Source organism: Strigops habroptila, chromosome 2 (assembly GCF_004027225.2).
Source record: "Strigops habroptila isolate Jane chromosome 2, bStrHab1.2.pri, whole genome shotgun sequence".
NCBI lineage: Eukaryota > Metazoa > Chordata > Aves > Psittaciformes > Psittacidae > Strigops > Strigops habroptila.
In genome coordinates, this window is record NC_044278.2 from 57,341,765 (window position 1) to 57,359,728 (window position 17,964).

The 17,964-nt window shown below is 43.6% G+C and overlaps 1 protein-coding gene across 10 annotated transcripts in view; it reads right to left on the reverse strand.

The window, feature by feature from the left end:
- CRACDL (CRACD like) overlaps positions 1–17,964 on the reverse strand; it is a 66,042-nt gene that overhangs the window by 23,342 nt on the left and 24,736 nt on the right. For all 10 annotated transcript variants that reach the window (XM_030475839.1, XM_030475838.1, XM_030475835.1 and 7 more), the window contains exons 2-3: positions 4,015–4,091; positions 2,906–3,068 (exon numbers count right to left, since the gene is read on the reverse strand). In XM_030475839.1, coding sequence (XP_030331699.1) covers positions 2,906–3,068; positions 4,015–4,081 — 230 coding nt within the window. In that variant the 5' untranslated portion in view covers positions 4,082–4,091. The remainder of the gene's footprint in view (positions 1–2,905; positions 3,069–4,014; positions 4,092–17,964) is intronic.

Consider the following 17,964-nt stretch of genomic DNA (forward strand, 5'->3'; position numbering starts at 1 on the left):
CTTAGTTGCGGGACTGCTCTTATCTCAACCCGTGGGAGTTGCATTCTTCCCATTCTCCTCCCCATCCCTCCGGGAGCGGGGGGAGGAAGAAGGGGGGGGGGAGTGAGCGAGCGGCTGTGTGGTTCTGAGTTACCGGCTGGGCTCAAACCACGACATCTAGGTAACACCATTAAAAGCCAAACACAAATTTGCAAATGCCATTATCTGTCACGTTAACAAACTGAAACAAGCTTAAAGACAGCTTAACCCCAGCAATTGAGTTATGTCATATGGAAAAGCCACTACCCCTTGGCTGGAAGCCAGCAGCTGGGTTTGTGACAGGCAGGTCTAGGTGCAAAATGAAGGGAGTTCACATAAATGAGCCTGTACCTGAGATGAACTAACTTCTTGCTAATGTAAGAACGTGTCTTGCAAATGACAGACCATTACCATAGGAAGAGTAACTACCTTTTACTATTTAAGTGTGGTACAGCATTTAATGTATCTCTGCCACACAGGTCATTAACAAAAATATTTCAGGCAATATAGTTCTCATGTAGAATCATTTGCATAAATCCTTACAAGATGCTTACAAGGTCCTGTGCTCTATATCAAGATCCCTGGGATTCTCTATTATGAGCCTGGGGACACATTTTCTCATGGTCACTTTTTATGGGCTAGTGAGAAGAAGCAGGAGATGCTTTGTGTGTGACTTCTCTCATCTTCCATTTTCTACTTTTGAGGCATGTGGTATGTAAACTCTTTCCCAAATGTTACATGTGGGGCATGAACACTTTGTTTCCTTATGGGACTGGTACAGGAGACACATGGGCAGACAGCTTGCCCCCAGGAGGTCTCTTGTGTGCATTTTCCTCAGCTTAGCTCATAGCCCAACCGAGCACGGACCAGAAACGCATGCATGTAGCATTTCTTCTAGGACTCCCTATCTTTTAATTTTTGGAAATAAGACAGCTATGAAATGGCTTAACAGAGTACAGAATACAGATTTGAGTTCATGTACTTATCAAGTTAATTGAGCAGCATTCTAGAGGAAAAAAAAAGAAAAGGAAAAAAGGTAACTCTGTATTTTTGAATCTTAGATACTGTCATAGGGACATTCAGGAACATAAACAAACATGGCAGAAAGGAACATTTTCCTTGTAATGACTGCTATAAATATGTTTGATAAAACAATAGCAGGAAAAAGTTGATCTGTATTCCTGCTGCAGAAGGACGGAAAGCCTGCTGCTCCTGCTTAATGCATTAGAGACATTAGAAGAACAATTTATCTAAATGAAAATGGGATCTCTGCAATACATGCAAGGTCAGACAAAGCTATAGCAATTTGCAAAGTAAGTGCCAGTCAGGGCTGCGATGGCTGCTCAACACACTGACATCTTACAAAGGCTGCAAGGGCAGCCAGATCAGCAGTGCTGCTGCATGTGGACATTCATCCCAGCGTGCTACCTTTCCTTTCTCTTTCTAGCAGACGCATACCTCCCGGATGCGCAGTGGAGGTACCCTAGATGTCTCCTCAGATTACGAGTGCTTGAATTAACTTTCCTTCCTTTCAAGGAATTTCCTGGTCTTTGTCTAAACAAATATTAAGAAACAATAATGTAACAACCCTGCAAGTAAAGGCACAGGAACATGGCCAAGCTAGCCAAAGATCGTACCCACTTGAACATGACCTTGTTGAGTTGCGCATGAGGAAAAGAAAATCTGACCATCCATGTCTTAAAAATATGTGGTCGAACAACAACGCTATAGCCCCCTCTTAGACGTGGGGCTGCCAGCCTGGAACTCCTGGGGCTTCAAGCTGGACTAATATTACTGTTACCAGTGCTACAACAGACACACAGAATAAGTATTTAATCATTTCTTTTGGTTGTTTGGCGCTGCCTGGTGGCCGCGTTGTATAATGTCGTTTTAAATGGCCGGAATGGTTTGCCCTTCCCGTCCCTGGGCACGGCATCTCTCACTTGAGGACCCAGGGGGCTTATTCTGAGACGCACAAGATCCACCAGTGCAAGGACTTGATTTTTAGGCAACCAAGGGGCTCTTCAGTTCATCTCTCCATTAAGGAACACATTCGAACTTTAGATTGGGTTTCTCATGGCTACCTTCCAGTAGTGGTTAGCATTCTCGGCAATGCCTGAACAAAGACAGGATTTTCAGAGGCAGACAGATAAACAGGCTGGGATTCATATAGTCTAACTTCAGATGTTAAACCATAGGTATCTACACTGGAACTGGTCAGCCCTGGCTCCCATTTACATTCAGTGGGGAGAAACAGGCACTTCCAGAGCCTGGTTCATCGAACAACTTCAGACATGTACACAAGAATGACTCAAGCTTTCTTAGTAATGTTGACTTCTCTCTGCTGATTATAAAAGGCAGCTGATGACTAACTCAGATGCAAAAATTTGTCCTTTGGTCAGATGAATCCCACGTATATAGAGGAAATAAAGGCTTCACAGCCTCTGGATCCTGCTGATTTCAGTTGCAATCATCCTCTTATCCCTTCCTTGCTTTTAAAACCTGGCATAAATGGTTAGGCATCTAAATTTCTTTAACAATCCTTAGGAGTTACATCTTAGGGGCATAAGAAAATCTTAGTAAGATAAAAGCTGAGTACCTAATTCTTTTTTGAAGATGGGAATTACATTATTTTGAAATCATAACCCAAGGCTTATTTATGATTAAATTAAAGCGCTTTTTTAGTTATTTCTTGATGCACTCCATCATACAATTCCCTTGTGATTTGCCTTGCACCAGCCTTTTTAATTTGTACTTTCCTGAAAAAGGCAACTGTTTGGGAATTCAGCATTATGAAAAAAAGGAGGAGGCAATTCTAGGGTGTCTTTAATCTACAAACATTGTAGCAGTTCTGTATTTGTTTACCAACCAGAGTCCAAAGACTTACTCAAGTTCATCTTCAGAATCATAATTAACGTGCATGTTATGAGAGGCTGCAACATCACTTGTTGACTGGAACAACTTCAGAGTGCTGCTCCCAGAAGATGACTCTTTCCTTTTCTTCTTACCAAAAAACTTTTTGAAAGACTTGAACTTTGATTTCTTCTTTCCTAGGTGAAGAAACATAAAGAAGATGCAGCCAGCAGCATGTTTCTGAACAACAATAATTCCTTTATCATTCTGCATAAGTGAGTCTTTTTCCCGGAAAACACAATGCAGTCCGCTCTTGCATTAATGTGTTTCAAGACTACATTGATAGCATGAAATTACTATTATCTTGGAGAATGGACTGCAATGTTTATGACACACAAGAAATAACCTACGGTGTAGAATCTTTCCTAATAGAGTTTCTACTTGCCTCTTGAGATAATTAGACTGTGAAGAAAAACTCTGGATTAACAGCCTGGGATAGAGAGAAGAAATTACAACTTGGAAACCCACTGCCTTTGTTCAGCAAGCTAAACAGTGATGATGAGGACAGTGTTAGCAAAACCAATTTAAATGTAGAAAAGGCTTACATGGGTGGAATATGCAGTGTAGGGAGGCTTTTAAAATGTCAGTTTTATAATACATCCCAGAATATTTTGAATGCTAATTACAAGACTCAACGGATCACAAAGTATTAAACTAGAAATCAAGCACTAATCTTGAAAAGCAATGCTAGTCTGCTCGGTGAAGAAAGACTTGAATTAGGATCAGTTGCAAGCTCTGTGAAGGAAACTACTTAAAATGGAATTAGTCTTTTGCACGAGACATCCCAACAACTTGTGCCTGCCCTATCTAAATTGGCATGACAGCACTGTGAGGCATCGCTCTCAGCATTTCACTTACTGTTGGATCTTGGGTAAAAAAGTGAACTTGGTTACAAGATCTACAAAAATCTTATTTCAAGCCTCTGAAAATGTCAAAAATATAACAGTTCTTGGAAAGAAAGGGAGAATGCATTCTCAAAACAAACAGATTCACTTCTATGATAGAGCTAAGGCATCAAAGCTGAAGAACTTTTCAACAAAACTCACAGCACTTTTCACTCAGTGGGGAAGCGAGCAACTATACCTGAATTGTCCTCTCCATCTCCTTCAGTCTCTCGCATCTTAGGGTCCATTATCCTTGGGGAACTCATGTGACAGTCACTAAAGGAGGTAGAAAAAGCATCGGTCATATCAACAAAGTAGCAGTCCTTCACTACGTAGGTGTACTCATACATACAGGCAAGTTACTAAAATATAAAATACTATGTGTATGCTTTTATATGTAAATACAACATATGTCTAAATACATGCCTAGGTATTATATCTGTAAGTTGTGGCTGCCCCATCCCTGGCAGTGTTCAAGGCCAGGCTGGATGAGACTTGAAGCAACCTGATCTAGTGGAAGGTGTCCTTGCCTGTGGCAGGGGGATTGGAACTAGATGGTCTTTAAGGTCCCTTCCAACCCAAACCATTCCTTCATTCTATGATAAATATACATAAAAATCTAAAAATATCCCATAGGATGAAGCTTATTAGGCTAAAGTATAACAAATAGCACAGAATATTTCTACTTTCATAAGACAATAGTATGTTAAGATTCAATTAACTAGCCTCTCCTGCCAGAAAATTGAGTTTGTTGAGATTCTCAAATGCTTCGAAAAGCATGCATCAGAAGAAGTGCGCTTCTTTGACTCTCCCTCTCTGCACCTATTCAGGGCCTCAGACAAAATGTCTTTGCACTTATTACAGCTTTTGGGGAACTGGAAGTTCAAGGCCAGGTTGGATGGGGCTTTGAGCAATCTGGTCTAGTGGGAGGTGTCCCTGCCTGTCCCTGCAGGGAGGCTGGAACTAGATGATCTTCAAGGTCCCTTCCAACCTAAACCATTCTATGATACTGTGATGAACATGTACAAGTAACATTAGTAAAGAACCATACATATTTTCCCTTTATTTGTATCTAAATTTGAAGTATTCTACAGAATAGTTTTTCTTATTTTTTCAGCAATTTGGGAAAAGGTAACAACTCTTTTTATTCCTTTGTTCATATAGACAACAGAAAAATACAAGTAAAAGTAAACCAATTTATTTTCTTCTCTCTTTGTTGCTTTTTGGAAGCACCATACCACTTTGCTTATTAAGGTTCCTAAAATAAAAAACATTTCCAAAACTGTACAAGTCCCAAGCCTGAAGACAGAATATCTGTAATTTAAAATGCATTCCCAGAGCAGCAGTCTGTTTGTGCTCTCTTTTCTTCATCTGGAGAGCCACCATTTCATAGTCAAGGCAGAATAAAGTCATGGATGTCCTTGGATGGATGGTGACTTAAATGCTGCAGGATAACTCTTTGGGCTGTAACGGTGACAGATGCTCCCACCACACATGGGTGGGAGGGTGAATACACTGTGGCTATTTTGATCCCCTGAAGTACCAGCAGACTTAAGTAACAAGACTCGTACATTCAAAGAGTTAGCAAAATGGAAATGAAACATTTATTACTCAAGTCTAAAATATGACGCGTTGCCTGAACCATCAGCAAGTGCTTAATCCTGGCTGTGATGAACGGATGCATGACAGCAAAGGCACCTCAGCTCCCCCACCAGCTGGTCCCACACACGGGGTGTAATACACCCCGTACCACCACGCATCGGGAAACCAAGTCAGATTTAAACACAAACACGAGGGTGAGCAACGTTTGGTGAAGGGCATCTGCCTGATGTAGGGACAATTCATAAGAACTGCCCTAGAAAACAACAGATGTGGATGATACATATATTAGTAGTAAAAGCCTGCTGGGAGGTGACAGATAAATTTCTATTGTGCGCCTTGGCCTATCTAGTTGATTATTAAACAGGTTCGGGGCGTTTCAGATTTACTCTGTCATGTTGCAATAGCAGTGGCAGGAGTGCAAATCAACACCTTGAAATCCTCAGCTGTTATATGCATGCCAGAGGTGGGATCCTACAGTCTCTATATAAATGATGGACGCCATAACTCAGATCCCCAGCTGTGGCCCACTGACACCGCTCCGTTGCATCCAGCTGCACTCAGGCGCATAGCAAATACACCTGGGGATAAATGGCCACATAACGGGACATGTTGGTTTGAAACATGAAGCTAAATATAAACGCTTTCCCTCAGGCAAAATTCAAGCAGATAATATATTTCTGACACACCAGAAATGTGGTGTTGTCCCATCCCAAAACTTAGCAGCCAATTTTCTAGAGAATAAAAACAATTTTAATTAAAGTTAGCTCCACCATAATGTAAGAGAAGATTTGTGTGACTGATTTGTGACATCTGAGGTCATAAAGAGTGTTTCCACTGTGTGTGCCAAACATCTGGAGACAGTAATACATGACCAGGGGTGCAGCATGCATCTCCTTGCTTAGAGGAAACAGGATGCTGAATCCCAATGAGCTCTCTCCTTGCCAACCATGCATCTTGAAGCAAGGTCCTCGCTCCCCTTCTGACCTCATGCAGCCATTCTTCAGGCCTGCCATGTTTTTGCTGTTTTATAAGGTTATTTTATGAATTAAGGTGTCTTTCCAAAAAGTGCCCAAGACCTGGGGAAGGCAGCTCAGCTCCACTGTGCTTTTGGGGATGTCTCTTGCACGGGTGCAGCACAGGGTGCAGGGCTAGAGCGCTGGCTTGTGAGAAGGAGAGAGGTCTTTGGCCAGTGTTGTGTGATTTGGTCTACTACTTATATACAACTTGTTTAGCATAACTTGCGTAGCAATAGTAGCTAAAATTGCTGAAGCCTTAGACCGCAAGCTGTGAACTTTCATCTAGACATGTTGTACTTCTACCGAGTCAAGAAAAAGAAGGCCCCACAGCTGGTTCAAGCCAGAAGATAAGGAAGCTACTTTAATTAACAGCAGCTGCAACCTTAGGAGAAAAGAAATGGCCCACCTAGATAGAGAACCCAGCAAAGAACGAGAGGACCCCAGACCCTAATATTACTATTGGTCTGAACTGTTGCATGAGGAGTGGGGAATTTAGATTGTAAAGGTATAATTGCCCAGGGATTTCTTTGTTCAAGGTCTCTCTTCAGAGGCACCGAGCTCAAACTGTAGCACTAGTAATAAAAAGTATTTGCATAGAGGAATCTCTCATTCATCTTATCAATTCAGCAGAAACCTAGAGTCAAACCCTGTTATGGTGGCTGGCATGCATAATTTCCTTAACACCAAGTCCCATCACCACTACTGGAGCTGTCCCTGGATGGCTCCCCAGTGTTGCCTGTGGGAAGAGCTGGCTGCTTCACTGTGGGTAGCCCGCTGAAGAGATCCAGGAGGTGTGTGGGGAGGAAGGTTATTCAGGTAAGATGACTTTGGAGAGAAGCAGAAAGTGACCTGAGGTGCGGGTCAGAGGTACACAGGGTGGAAGAAAACCAGATGCAGGTACCAGCGGCCTCTGTCTCCTGTGCAGAAGCCCAGAGACTCTGATGTCCCCAGCAGGGCCATGATTATTTTAAATCACAACAAATAAACCCTAGAAGTTTGTGTCAGATGGGCAATATTGTTTTTGCAGTGGGGCAACTGTGAGGCTTTTATAAAAACTGCATCTAGCTCTGTGTGCAATTACAAGGACTGAGGAACTGTGCGGACCTTTCACTGCCCAAAGCTTGTGAATGGACATACCTCAGGCGTTCAGTTCAAAGGCAAGGTTCCAGCCCAAGCCCAGGGTTTGATGTGACTCTCCCAGGCGCACGCTGGCTGACGCACAGGAGGAGGCAGCAGCGGCAGTCCTTGCCACAATCACTATGTTGTGCAAACACGCGCTGTGACGAGGACCACGAGGCGCCAGCACCAAGGGTGCGGGAGGAGTTTTATGGCTGCTATCACCAAGGGGAGATTTGTCTGCGTCAGGAAACAAATGGGCACCCACTTCCTTATCCTCAGGACAGCGGGAGGGGGTCAGCAGGTGGCAGAAGGGATTGGAAGGAGTTGTGAAACTCTTGGCAGGCAGTGTGCTGGTCAGGTTGTCAGAAAGATGCTTAAAAGACAAAAGATTAGTTTTTAGCAAACCTTGATTTTGAGCAAATACTGAAGCTGAGACTTAGCCACTTGCTTGAGTGTTTTGCCAAGTGACGGCTTCCACTGGAGCAATATCCCATCACAGCACCAAGAGGTACTGGCCCCCACTTATCCCTCTGCACTGCCAGAGATCCCTCCACACTACTCTGCAAGCACAGCACTGCCCAGCTGAGCATCTCACCAAACCTAGCTGTACACAATCACATTTACTTCTACCTTAAAATTTCGCGTGGCATTTTTACTGACATGGGGGAAAGTTATTTTTCCTTTTAAATGCTTCCTTTGCTGAACACTATTAGAGAAACACTGGATTTCACCTGCTCACCACCCACCCTATTTTGTTTCCCAAATATGTAAACTCGGACAACTGTTCTATCTACAGCTCCCCTTTTTTCATTCTGTATGACCTATTTCAACAATATATTTAGGCAGGTTTATCAATCTTTCAAGCTTTTTCCTCAGCGTTTGTAACAAACCATCCAGTATTAATACATTCATCATTGGAAAGACTTGATTAAAACACGGTACTTAAGAGGAGAAACAAAAAAACCCACAGAGGCCAAAGTTTAGCCCTGGTGTGACTATAACTGTTTGTCACTTCCCTGACGCAAACAGAGAATTGATTGTTTGCTGTGGAGCTAAATTTTCTCTTCCTCGAAGCTGTGCTTACAATCTATGATGGCCTGTAAGTTCAATAAAATGCTGACAAAATCCAGCAGCTTTGAATCAGCACCCACCAACACGGGTGGTACTCTTGTCCACTTGTGCTTGATCTGGAGGCTTGGCTGTGGAACATGGCTGCTGAGCTTTCTCATTTCCAGTTGCCCAAGGACTTACTGAAGTCCATCACTAAGTTAAATCATCCTGTGATCTGAAGACTCAGCAGGATTCACAGCCAAGTGGAGCACCCTGCCTGACTTCTGCCCTGTTAGCAAGGGCAGGATTTACCACACCACTAGCACTTGTACTCTTTTCCTCTTTTTTTCCTTTGTATTTTATGTGCGGTTCATTTCACAGCAGACTACTAGAGATACGTGGTTTATCAATTTACTATGAGATCTTATAAGCCAAAAATGCCAGATGATAAATTGCTAAATATTACCCAAGCTTATAACAGTATTTTTTCTATATTGGACTTTTCCCAGCAGAGACTTTTTCCACTTTCTTTCTTCCTTTCCATGCCCTTTCGAGATGAGCTAAGAAACAAGAAATACTGTTGAGACTATATCAGTGCAGAGAATAGAGAGAGAATATGGCAACGCAATGGGGTTTTATTCCCCTTCCTATCCCTCCAAAATGTCAGTACATTCAAAAGTGTGTATCCAAAAAACCACAGCTGAACCGAACGACAGCAATTTACACCTTTTATTCCTGTGTTGTGTAAGAATATTCTATTTCTAGTAGACAAAGTTATGACTCATGTGTTGGAATGGAAGGATATAGGCTCTTCAGGAAGGATGGGCAAGGGAGAAGAGGAGTTGTGCTCCTCAGGGGTTGGTGTTGGGACCAGCACTGTTTAACATTTTTGTTGGTGACACGCACCAGGGGCAAAGACTGAGGCAAACTTTTCCTCATCCATCCCTCCTCTGAAGGCTCAGGCCTGAAGTGAAGGCACCACCCACAGGCCATGCAGGCCTTTCACCTGTCACATGGACGGCAGAAAAGGGACAGCTCAAAGCTTCCAGAGGGAGCAAGCCCAGGGTGCCCGCTGAGATCCCCTGCCAGCAGCAGGCGACCGGCAGAACTTGCACACCTCTGGAGATGCCCCAGCTCTCCAGAAGGTGCATTAGCGACAGCACCACCCAGACGCAGCCCCAGGACACCTTGGCACAGCACAGGGCCAAAAGCATGTCGTGATCACCTGCCTCCCAAGCAAAGGTTTATCCCTGCAACTAAGGGAGACCGTGTGCTGAAGACATTGCGCAACAAGGTGTGGTAGAAGGAAGTGCGGGAGAGCAGGGTAAGGAGCTTGTGATGGGGAGGTATTTGCACAGCACAAGGAACCCTGCTGTTCAACACGTCTCTGCTCTGATCTTCTCTTGCTAACAGAGATCCCAACATCAGCCCCCGCTTCAAGCTCTCAAACCACTTTGAGTGCTCAGAAGTGGTAACACGTGAGCCTAGCCAAAACCACATCTCTCACAACGTGCCCAATTATAAAATCCTTTCCAGAAGTCATCTATCTTCTTGAGCTTATGTTACTACGATAAACCTCTCCTCTCTCCCCCCCTCCCTTCTGCAACAGGAGGGCTAGGAAGCACAGTGAAGTGCTCCCCATGAGCTGGAACTGCACATATGAGCCCAGGTATTTAGGAGTGGCCACATGAGTGAGATGCAGGTCTCTGGGAATCCAATTAGTTTGTATGAACACATCCAAAAAGCTCACATAAAGGGACAGGAGAATTTGATAACAACTGCCATACTGTTTCCAAAGCCATACATCTTCCTGCTCCAGACCTCTTTTTATGTCAAAGGAGTATAGATTTCACTTTTTATTTGGTCTCCAACTTTTAAATTAAATGAACAAAGGCACCTGAGTGCACACATACATACACACAGCCATCCTAGGAACTTTATCTGGAGTCCCAGCACTGTGACTGAAATGCCACCCTGCCTTTCTATCATGTCAGCACCTACACAGGTTCTGTACATATTCTAGATGCATCCCCATCCTTTTTGAATTATTAAAAACATTTTTATCCAGAGAAGACATTTCCTGAGAAAACTGCACTGTTTTCCTTTACCAAATCAATATAAAATATCGAAGACAAACTTCATGCCAAACCAAGAAGAAAAACACACTGTCAATTTTTGTATACAACTTTGCTTTTTCTTTTCAAAGCTGGGCAAACAATCACCTCTTTCCATTTTCAATTGCTTTGAATCAGTAAAAAAAGTATTATTTTGCAAAGCCTTCATGTGTTCTCTGCTTGTTTTAATAATTTAGTGCGGATGCTGTGAGCACCTACTTGTTTACGCTGACTGATATCCACATGGACATCATCTTCAAAACGTGGTATTTTCACAAATGGTTTGCTGTCTAAAACATGACAGTTCAATATCCATCTTCATCAGTCTCACACTGAACTTGGCATAGGTTCTTTCTGCACTGTTCTTCCCCATCTTTTCTTACCTGCATTACTGGTTAGTAAAAGGGTTTCTTCCCTTCCTTGTGACTGACATTTTTCTCCAGCTACTACAACCCTTGTAGCATGCTCTCATGCTATCAGAAAATCTGCATATTGTGCAACCACGATGGTGTGTGAGAGCCTGGGTGCCACTCCTCATGCTTAGAGCAAAACTGGCTGCGAGTAGCTTTGCTACCAGCACTCCCTCCCTGGCTAGCATCCAGGTGAGAGCACACAGCCTGAACACAAAGTCAATGCTCTCCCCTTTAAAACTCTTCCTTTTACGGATCCTCCCATCCTCTTCCCAGTCGCTGCCAAAATGAACAGAGCTAGCTGTGAGTGATTTGCCCTTTCTCTCAGAAATTACTAAAGAAAGTTAGTTGCATCAACACAAAATCTCTTCCAGCGCTGCTCCTCGTGCCAGAGTTTGCTGCTACTCCACCTCCAACATCACTGGAGGTGGAGGAATAGCAAGCTGCAGCACACAGTCCAACCACATGTAACTACTGACATGCTACTATCTCTTTGCACCAGCCCTTCCTTTGATACTCACATTTATCACCCAAATCCCCTGCTGCACACTGTGCAAACATAAGGTGGTGCCCAATGTCCCTGTAATCACTGATAGAAGAGACATCAAGGGATGTCAAGTAATAAAATACCTGCTAAAAGGAATATGGGAGATGGGAGATAAGATATAGCTTCCTGCATGTTCTCCCCTTCTGCACTTTTGTGAAAACAAGGTGAGAACTGCTATGACCAGCATGTTGGACTTCACAGGCTATGACAGGAAAAGCCGAAGAGGCAACAGGTGCATCTTCCCAAGCCCTTCAATGGGTTTTCTGGGTGTTTGGTTGTTTTCACTTGGTTCTTCCACTGCTGTTGGGCAGTGTGTGTTTTCCTCTGCCTAATCAGCCCAAACTCCCCTCTGGTGCATCTGTCCCTGTTACCCCACAGGCTGGGCAGATCCTCGTGTCAGATCCTCACCAGCCCTTCAGCTGTGCCCCTGCCAACAGCACATTCCTTTCTCTATTACAAGCACAACGCATGTCCAAGGAATGGGGGCAGGAGGGAACCCCTGCTCTCTCTACCTGTTTTTTTCCCAAGAATTGGTTGATATTCCTTCCCCCAGCATTCCTGAGAGAGGCAAGAAACACTCCATAAAATAAACTTTCCTCCCAAGCGGCTTTTGAAGCGTGAGCTTTTTGATTTTGCTCTCAAAAAAGCACATTGCAATAGAAGACACAAACCTAAGAGCTCAGAAGGATTGCCCAGTCTGATGTCCTGGATAGTGCAGGGAATAGGCTGTTCCCCAGAAGGGTGAAGGGAACTCTGCGTTCCTGATAGAGCTCAGTAACCTGAGGGTATACACCTTGTCAAAGGTCATATTTTGTTCATGAGAAAAGCCTTATCTTGCATGATTTCTTTAAACAGAAAGAAAAAACAAACCAAAACCAACAAATCAAACCAAACCAAAGCATTAAAGGGGGGGGGGGGGGGGTAAGGGGTAGCTGCATTAGCAAAAGAATAAAGCAAACTCATGTGAAATGTCTTATTCCTATGGAGTAACCCTTTCCTTCATGCTTTCAGTTCCCTATTTTTTTTTATTTAATAGAGGAGCCAGGAGATCTATTCTACCAACACAGAAAGCATTATTATTAAAAGACCTGTTAGAGTAATAAAGCCACATTGGCTCTCTTTCTTCTTTCTCAGCATGCAGGGATAACAAAGGCAGAGCTGTTTTACACAAAGATACAAGACCTCCCTCGGCCAGCACCCTACCAGCTATCCTCTGCTATATTTAGGAGCACAAACAGCTTGACATACTACCTGAGTTTTAGGCTTCCATTAGCCGTCTTTACTAATAGAAGCATAATCTGTACTTTTAAATAATACCAAGTGTTCACATAGAGTACTTTGGCTAATAATGTTCTGCAGAAGTTCATCTTTTCTGTTCAACAGCAGGCTAACGTCACTCAGAGTTAAGGGTCAGTGAAGTATTAAAAATTGACTGTGCCTCTCCTTGAAAAGCAATAGAAAAGAAAGTAAAATGTCTTGCTTTAGTTAGAACAAAATTACATTTGATTTTACATGTCGCAATTGCAATTATCCTTGAATTCAGCACTGGGAACATTGCTGAAGCTATTTCACAGAAATAATTACACCAAGTCTTTTGGTATTCAGAATGAGTAGAAATATCAATGTTATTGTAAGGTCTCAGTGCCTTTAAATTCAAGGAACTGTAAGAGGGCTTTCATTGATCCTTCCTTGCTTTTTGGAACCATGAATACAATAAATTGTCTATATAACTATGTACACACACACACACACTCACTTTGTGGCAAAGAAAGAATAAGACTCACTGGAACCACAGCAAGCCCTGAAGAATAGTGCACTTACACCTGCTGCCCTCTCAATTAGCCTATTGTAAGCATATTCTTGTACAGTGCAGAGGTTAATGGGGGTTTAAGATGCAGAAAGTGTTTAGTACTACCTAGAATAAGATCTGTATTCAGCTTTATCTGCTTTATCTTTTTCTAAAGAAAACTCAGCGGACCAAGTTAACCAGACAGTGAAGACAACTGCTAACATCAGTGCTGATTTTGGCCCAATTTTCATCCTCTCTGAGCCCATCTATACTTCATGGAGTATTTATTCTCAGGTCCATAATGTGTTGTGTAGTTAACAGTGTAATTTCAACAATTTTATTAAGTTTCTTTAAAAGTTAATGACAAATTTTTTTAAATGTCAGGTTCATCTGAACACAGTATATAGCTAATTCCCAGGCTTACTTCCAAATATTTTGCCTTTAGTATGATGAAAAATACAGTCTGCTTTGGCCAAACACAAGTTAATGAGGAAAGTGCATGAAATAGACTAGGCTGGGCTTTACCCAGTTCCTTGGGAATTCCTGTGCTGGAAGGATGAAATAATCATTGGTATCATCTATGAACCACATGCAGAATAGTTTTAATACTGGATATTTAAAGTAGAGAAAAAAGAAAGTAGGGAATGCAAAGAGAATGAATTAAATATACTAAAGGAAGCCTGAGCCCTTCCAGGCAGAGATACACCAGCCTACCAGCTGAGACTAGCCAGAACATAAGCAGGTCGATTTCCAGGAGCTGCTCATGAAAGGTGCCATCAGGGGCCCTCAGCCCTCAGTGTTCCCTCAGCTTTGCCTCATTTCAGCCCACACTGATCTGCCAAACCGGCTGCAGCCATGCGCTAACCTGGTGTCACCTCGGATGCAGGGATAACAAGAAGCCATGTCTTCAGCCCAAGGACCAGTTCAGCCTCCTGGGTCATCCTAACATGAAGGAGCAGCGAGGACAGAGTGAGATCCAACTGGAGCTGTAGGAAGGCAGTTGGAGGTGGTCGGGAAGGGGAGCATCTTCCCCTGCTTTCCTTTTGCAGGGCTCTGACTGCAGACTCAGAGGCCAGTTTCCTCCCCAACATCCACACGGACTGCCCAAGAGGTACAGCCACTGTCAGTGCAATCTCAATCCTCTGAAATTTCCGCAGGCACCAGCGCTCACATATTTCAGCAATAACCACTACCTTGTAAACACATTCCGCATTCCTGTTGCGTTAAACCCCAGAGGCCAAATGCAAAGCTGAACAGCCTCTTGTCTAACTGTTGTATGAAGCTCCCTCTGAAGGGGTACATGTGGCAGGCTTTTAATTGGAAAGGACCTTGTTTAACCTCATTTGACCCTTCCTGATTTAGCCCCTCTTGGCTTTCAATGGATAACCATTTTCATGAGCCCGGATGGAAGGCAGGTGAGCCATGGGCTCCTTCCTGTTTCCTCCACTCAGATCACTTGCAGAAAAACAGCATAAGATTTGTAATGCAAGGTCACAGCAATACATGACTACCGCAAGGGTTTCAGGTGGGGAAGTCCAGTTAAGTTGGACAGTCTTCCTAACCCAAATGATTTCTTACATGAAGGTTGCTTTCTGACCATGCCACAACAAACATTATTGCTGAGTCCTTTCATCTTTGCTCAGAACCTTCCTCCACAGTCTGTAATAAAAACACCATCAGGATTTCACAAACCCAAGAGCCCTGATTTTTTGTCATTTACTCCCTCATGACATGCACTTGCAAACTTTTCAGCCTTACTATCCATTCAGGACATATTTTGTGTTTGAAAGAGAGAAGATACTTTCCTGTAGCTCTTCTCTCCTCATATACTTGCTGGTCTGCGCTCCAAACCACACTCTATGCTCCAAAACAAGCATATGATCAAATGGAAAGAACTGCCACTTGTTCAGATTCTCATTTCCCCCTTCACTCCTTCCCTGCAGCAATAACCTCAGTGAAAACAACCTCTGGCTAGTCACGCTGCACGTTTCACCTCCAGCTGGCACTTCAGATTTGCAGACTTTTAGATGTCAATACCCTGAATGCTGCTTAATAGTTTTTACTGCTGCCTTGTCAGAAGTCCAGAGCCAAGTCTCTAGTGCGCCCTACACCACCTGCACAAGCCCTCTCATTCACTTGGACTGGAAAGTAGAAAGCATTTGCACGTGGCAATCTGTCCAGGACAAGTACAGTGAGCATGTATGCTCATACATTCAGAAGATTATATGAAAAAATGTCACATGCAGAACAGAATGAGGAGAGGGGACTGGAGAAAGTACAACAAAGGACAGCACTGAAGAGCGCAAACCTTCCCTGACAGTGTTTATTACAGTAAGGGACGTAGTCACTGAGAGGGCTACTGCTCCTTATCAATCCAGAGCAGCAGAATACGCTACCAGTCACAGTGTCATACCAACTGTGCATCCAGCCCTGGCAGCACTTCCATCTTCAAGCAGTGCAGGGGGACAGGTGATAAACATCACTACATACAATGCTGCTACTCCTTAGGTTTAATTTCCTAAGGAAATTTACCCTATCCTCCTCTGACCTGAGGAGCACTTTCCTTGTGAAACACCTCACTGTTTTAACATTCCTTTGGCAGAAAGCTCTCACATGCACATTTATCCATGGCTACATCTCCCTCTAGGCAATGAAGAAAAGAAGACACTTCGGATAATAATAGGTCTAAACCACCTTACTCTGAGGAGACACCTCTCTGTGGAGGACAGATGGAAGCCGGGGTTACCTAGCAGCTCATGGTCAGGTGTTCTGCGTTCCCATCCCCACCATCCTACCACCCATGCCAAGTAATCCCCAAAGGCTACACAGAAACCTGAAATTCATGTTTAAAAGGGGCAGAAAGGAAAAGACCCATTTGGAGAGATCCCATTTGTCCCCAGGCTCCCTTCTCTGAATATACCACGAATGTTTTACTTCAATACTCAAAAGCCTGATGAGATGCAGGTTATTAATTTATGACTATGACAAGATTATTATGGTTAAGTTAACATGTGCAGGCACTTAACTAGCTACTGTTGGGAAATATTTGTCATTAATTCAAAAATTTCCTGCCTGCAATTTGACAGATACAGTGCAAGTGAGCTGCAGAAATCCAGCATGACATAAAGAGCTCTCATCTGCCATCACCCTTACACGTGACTCTACAATACTTGAGCTCTGTCTGCTTCAAAGAAGCACAACAAAATGTACTGCAGCATTCATAAACTAAACGGCATTGGAATTCAGATGCTAGAGAAATCTAACTATGCTCTTCCAGACGTAGGAAGAGGAGCAGAGAGGCACTCAACCTCCCCATGGGGAGCAAAAGGGACACCACTGGGAGAGATGGTGGCAGCACAGCATTTCTAATCAGAGCTCAGAAAGCAAAGCTGTGTGAGCAAAAGCTGCTTGTGTGAGCTTTCCTCCCACCTCCTGTGGGTCTGCCATGATCCCAACAGGGTCAGGTGACGCACAGTAAAACCACTGAAGTGGTTTCACTCAGGAGCAACCTGTCTCTCAGGCACAGCACAGACCTTCAGGGCCATCTCGCCACCCCTAGGTGAGGGGACTCCCTGCCTCCAACTGCTGTGCTTTGCTCACTTTCCCAGGGAGGTAGATTTAGATGAGATATAAAGAAAAAAACTCTTTACTGTGAGGGTGGTGAGGCGCTGGCACAGGCTGCCCAGAGAAGCTGTGGCTGCCCCATCCCTGGCAGTGTTCAAGGCCAGGCTGGACGGGGCTTGGAGCAACCTGGTCTAGCGGAAGGTGTCCCTGCCCATGGCAGGGGGTTGGAACTGGATGATCTTTAAGGTCCCTTCCAACCCAAACCATTCTATGATCCTATGAGGCAGGGGACAAATCTGTGTGTACAGAGTTAGTTACAACAGCAAATCAAAACTCACGTCTAAAATAACCATGGGTCCCAGCATTGTTGGCTTTTTCTGATCCCTCGGGCAGGTCCAACATCAGTGATGAATCATTTTTCCCACAAAGGCTCTCCAGCTGTCTTTTTGCAAGACCTATCACTATCAGATGCCTCCCACCTATCAGCCCCTTCCCAAAGGCTCCATGCATTGCTTTGACTTTTTCAGTTCTCTATGTAAAGTGTCCCAAGGAATGGCATGTTTTGGTACACTTCAATCTTTGCACTTCACACGGGTGTGTCAGGATAAAACTTGGGGACATATTACCTGAGGGAAGTACAAACACTCCATATAATCCTTTCACAGGTTGATTAAAGTCTTATTTTGAAAACTATTCCATTTTCCCCATTGCTTTGACTGAAATACTATTCCAGAATTTTGTTAACTCTGATGGTTAGAAATTCCCAGTCAAAATGAACAGTCTATACCTCTTTATTTTTGTGCCAATGCAATACTTTCCTTGAAGCGGCATTTCTCTCCTGACACAGGTATGGAGAGAAGGTGGCTGTCTCCCCTTTCAGCCTTTATCTGCAAAGCCAAACATGGCACCTTAATTTCCTCCCAGAGATAAGCTCTCCA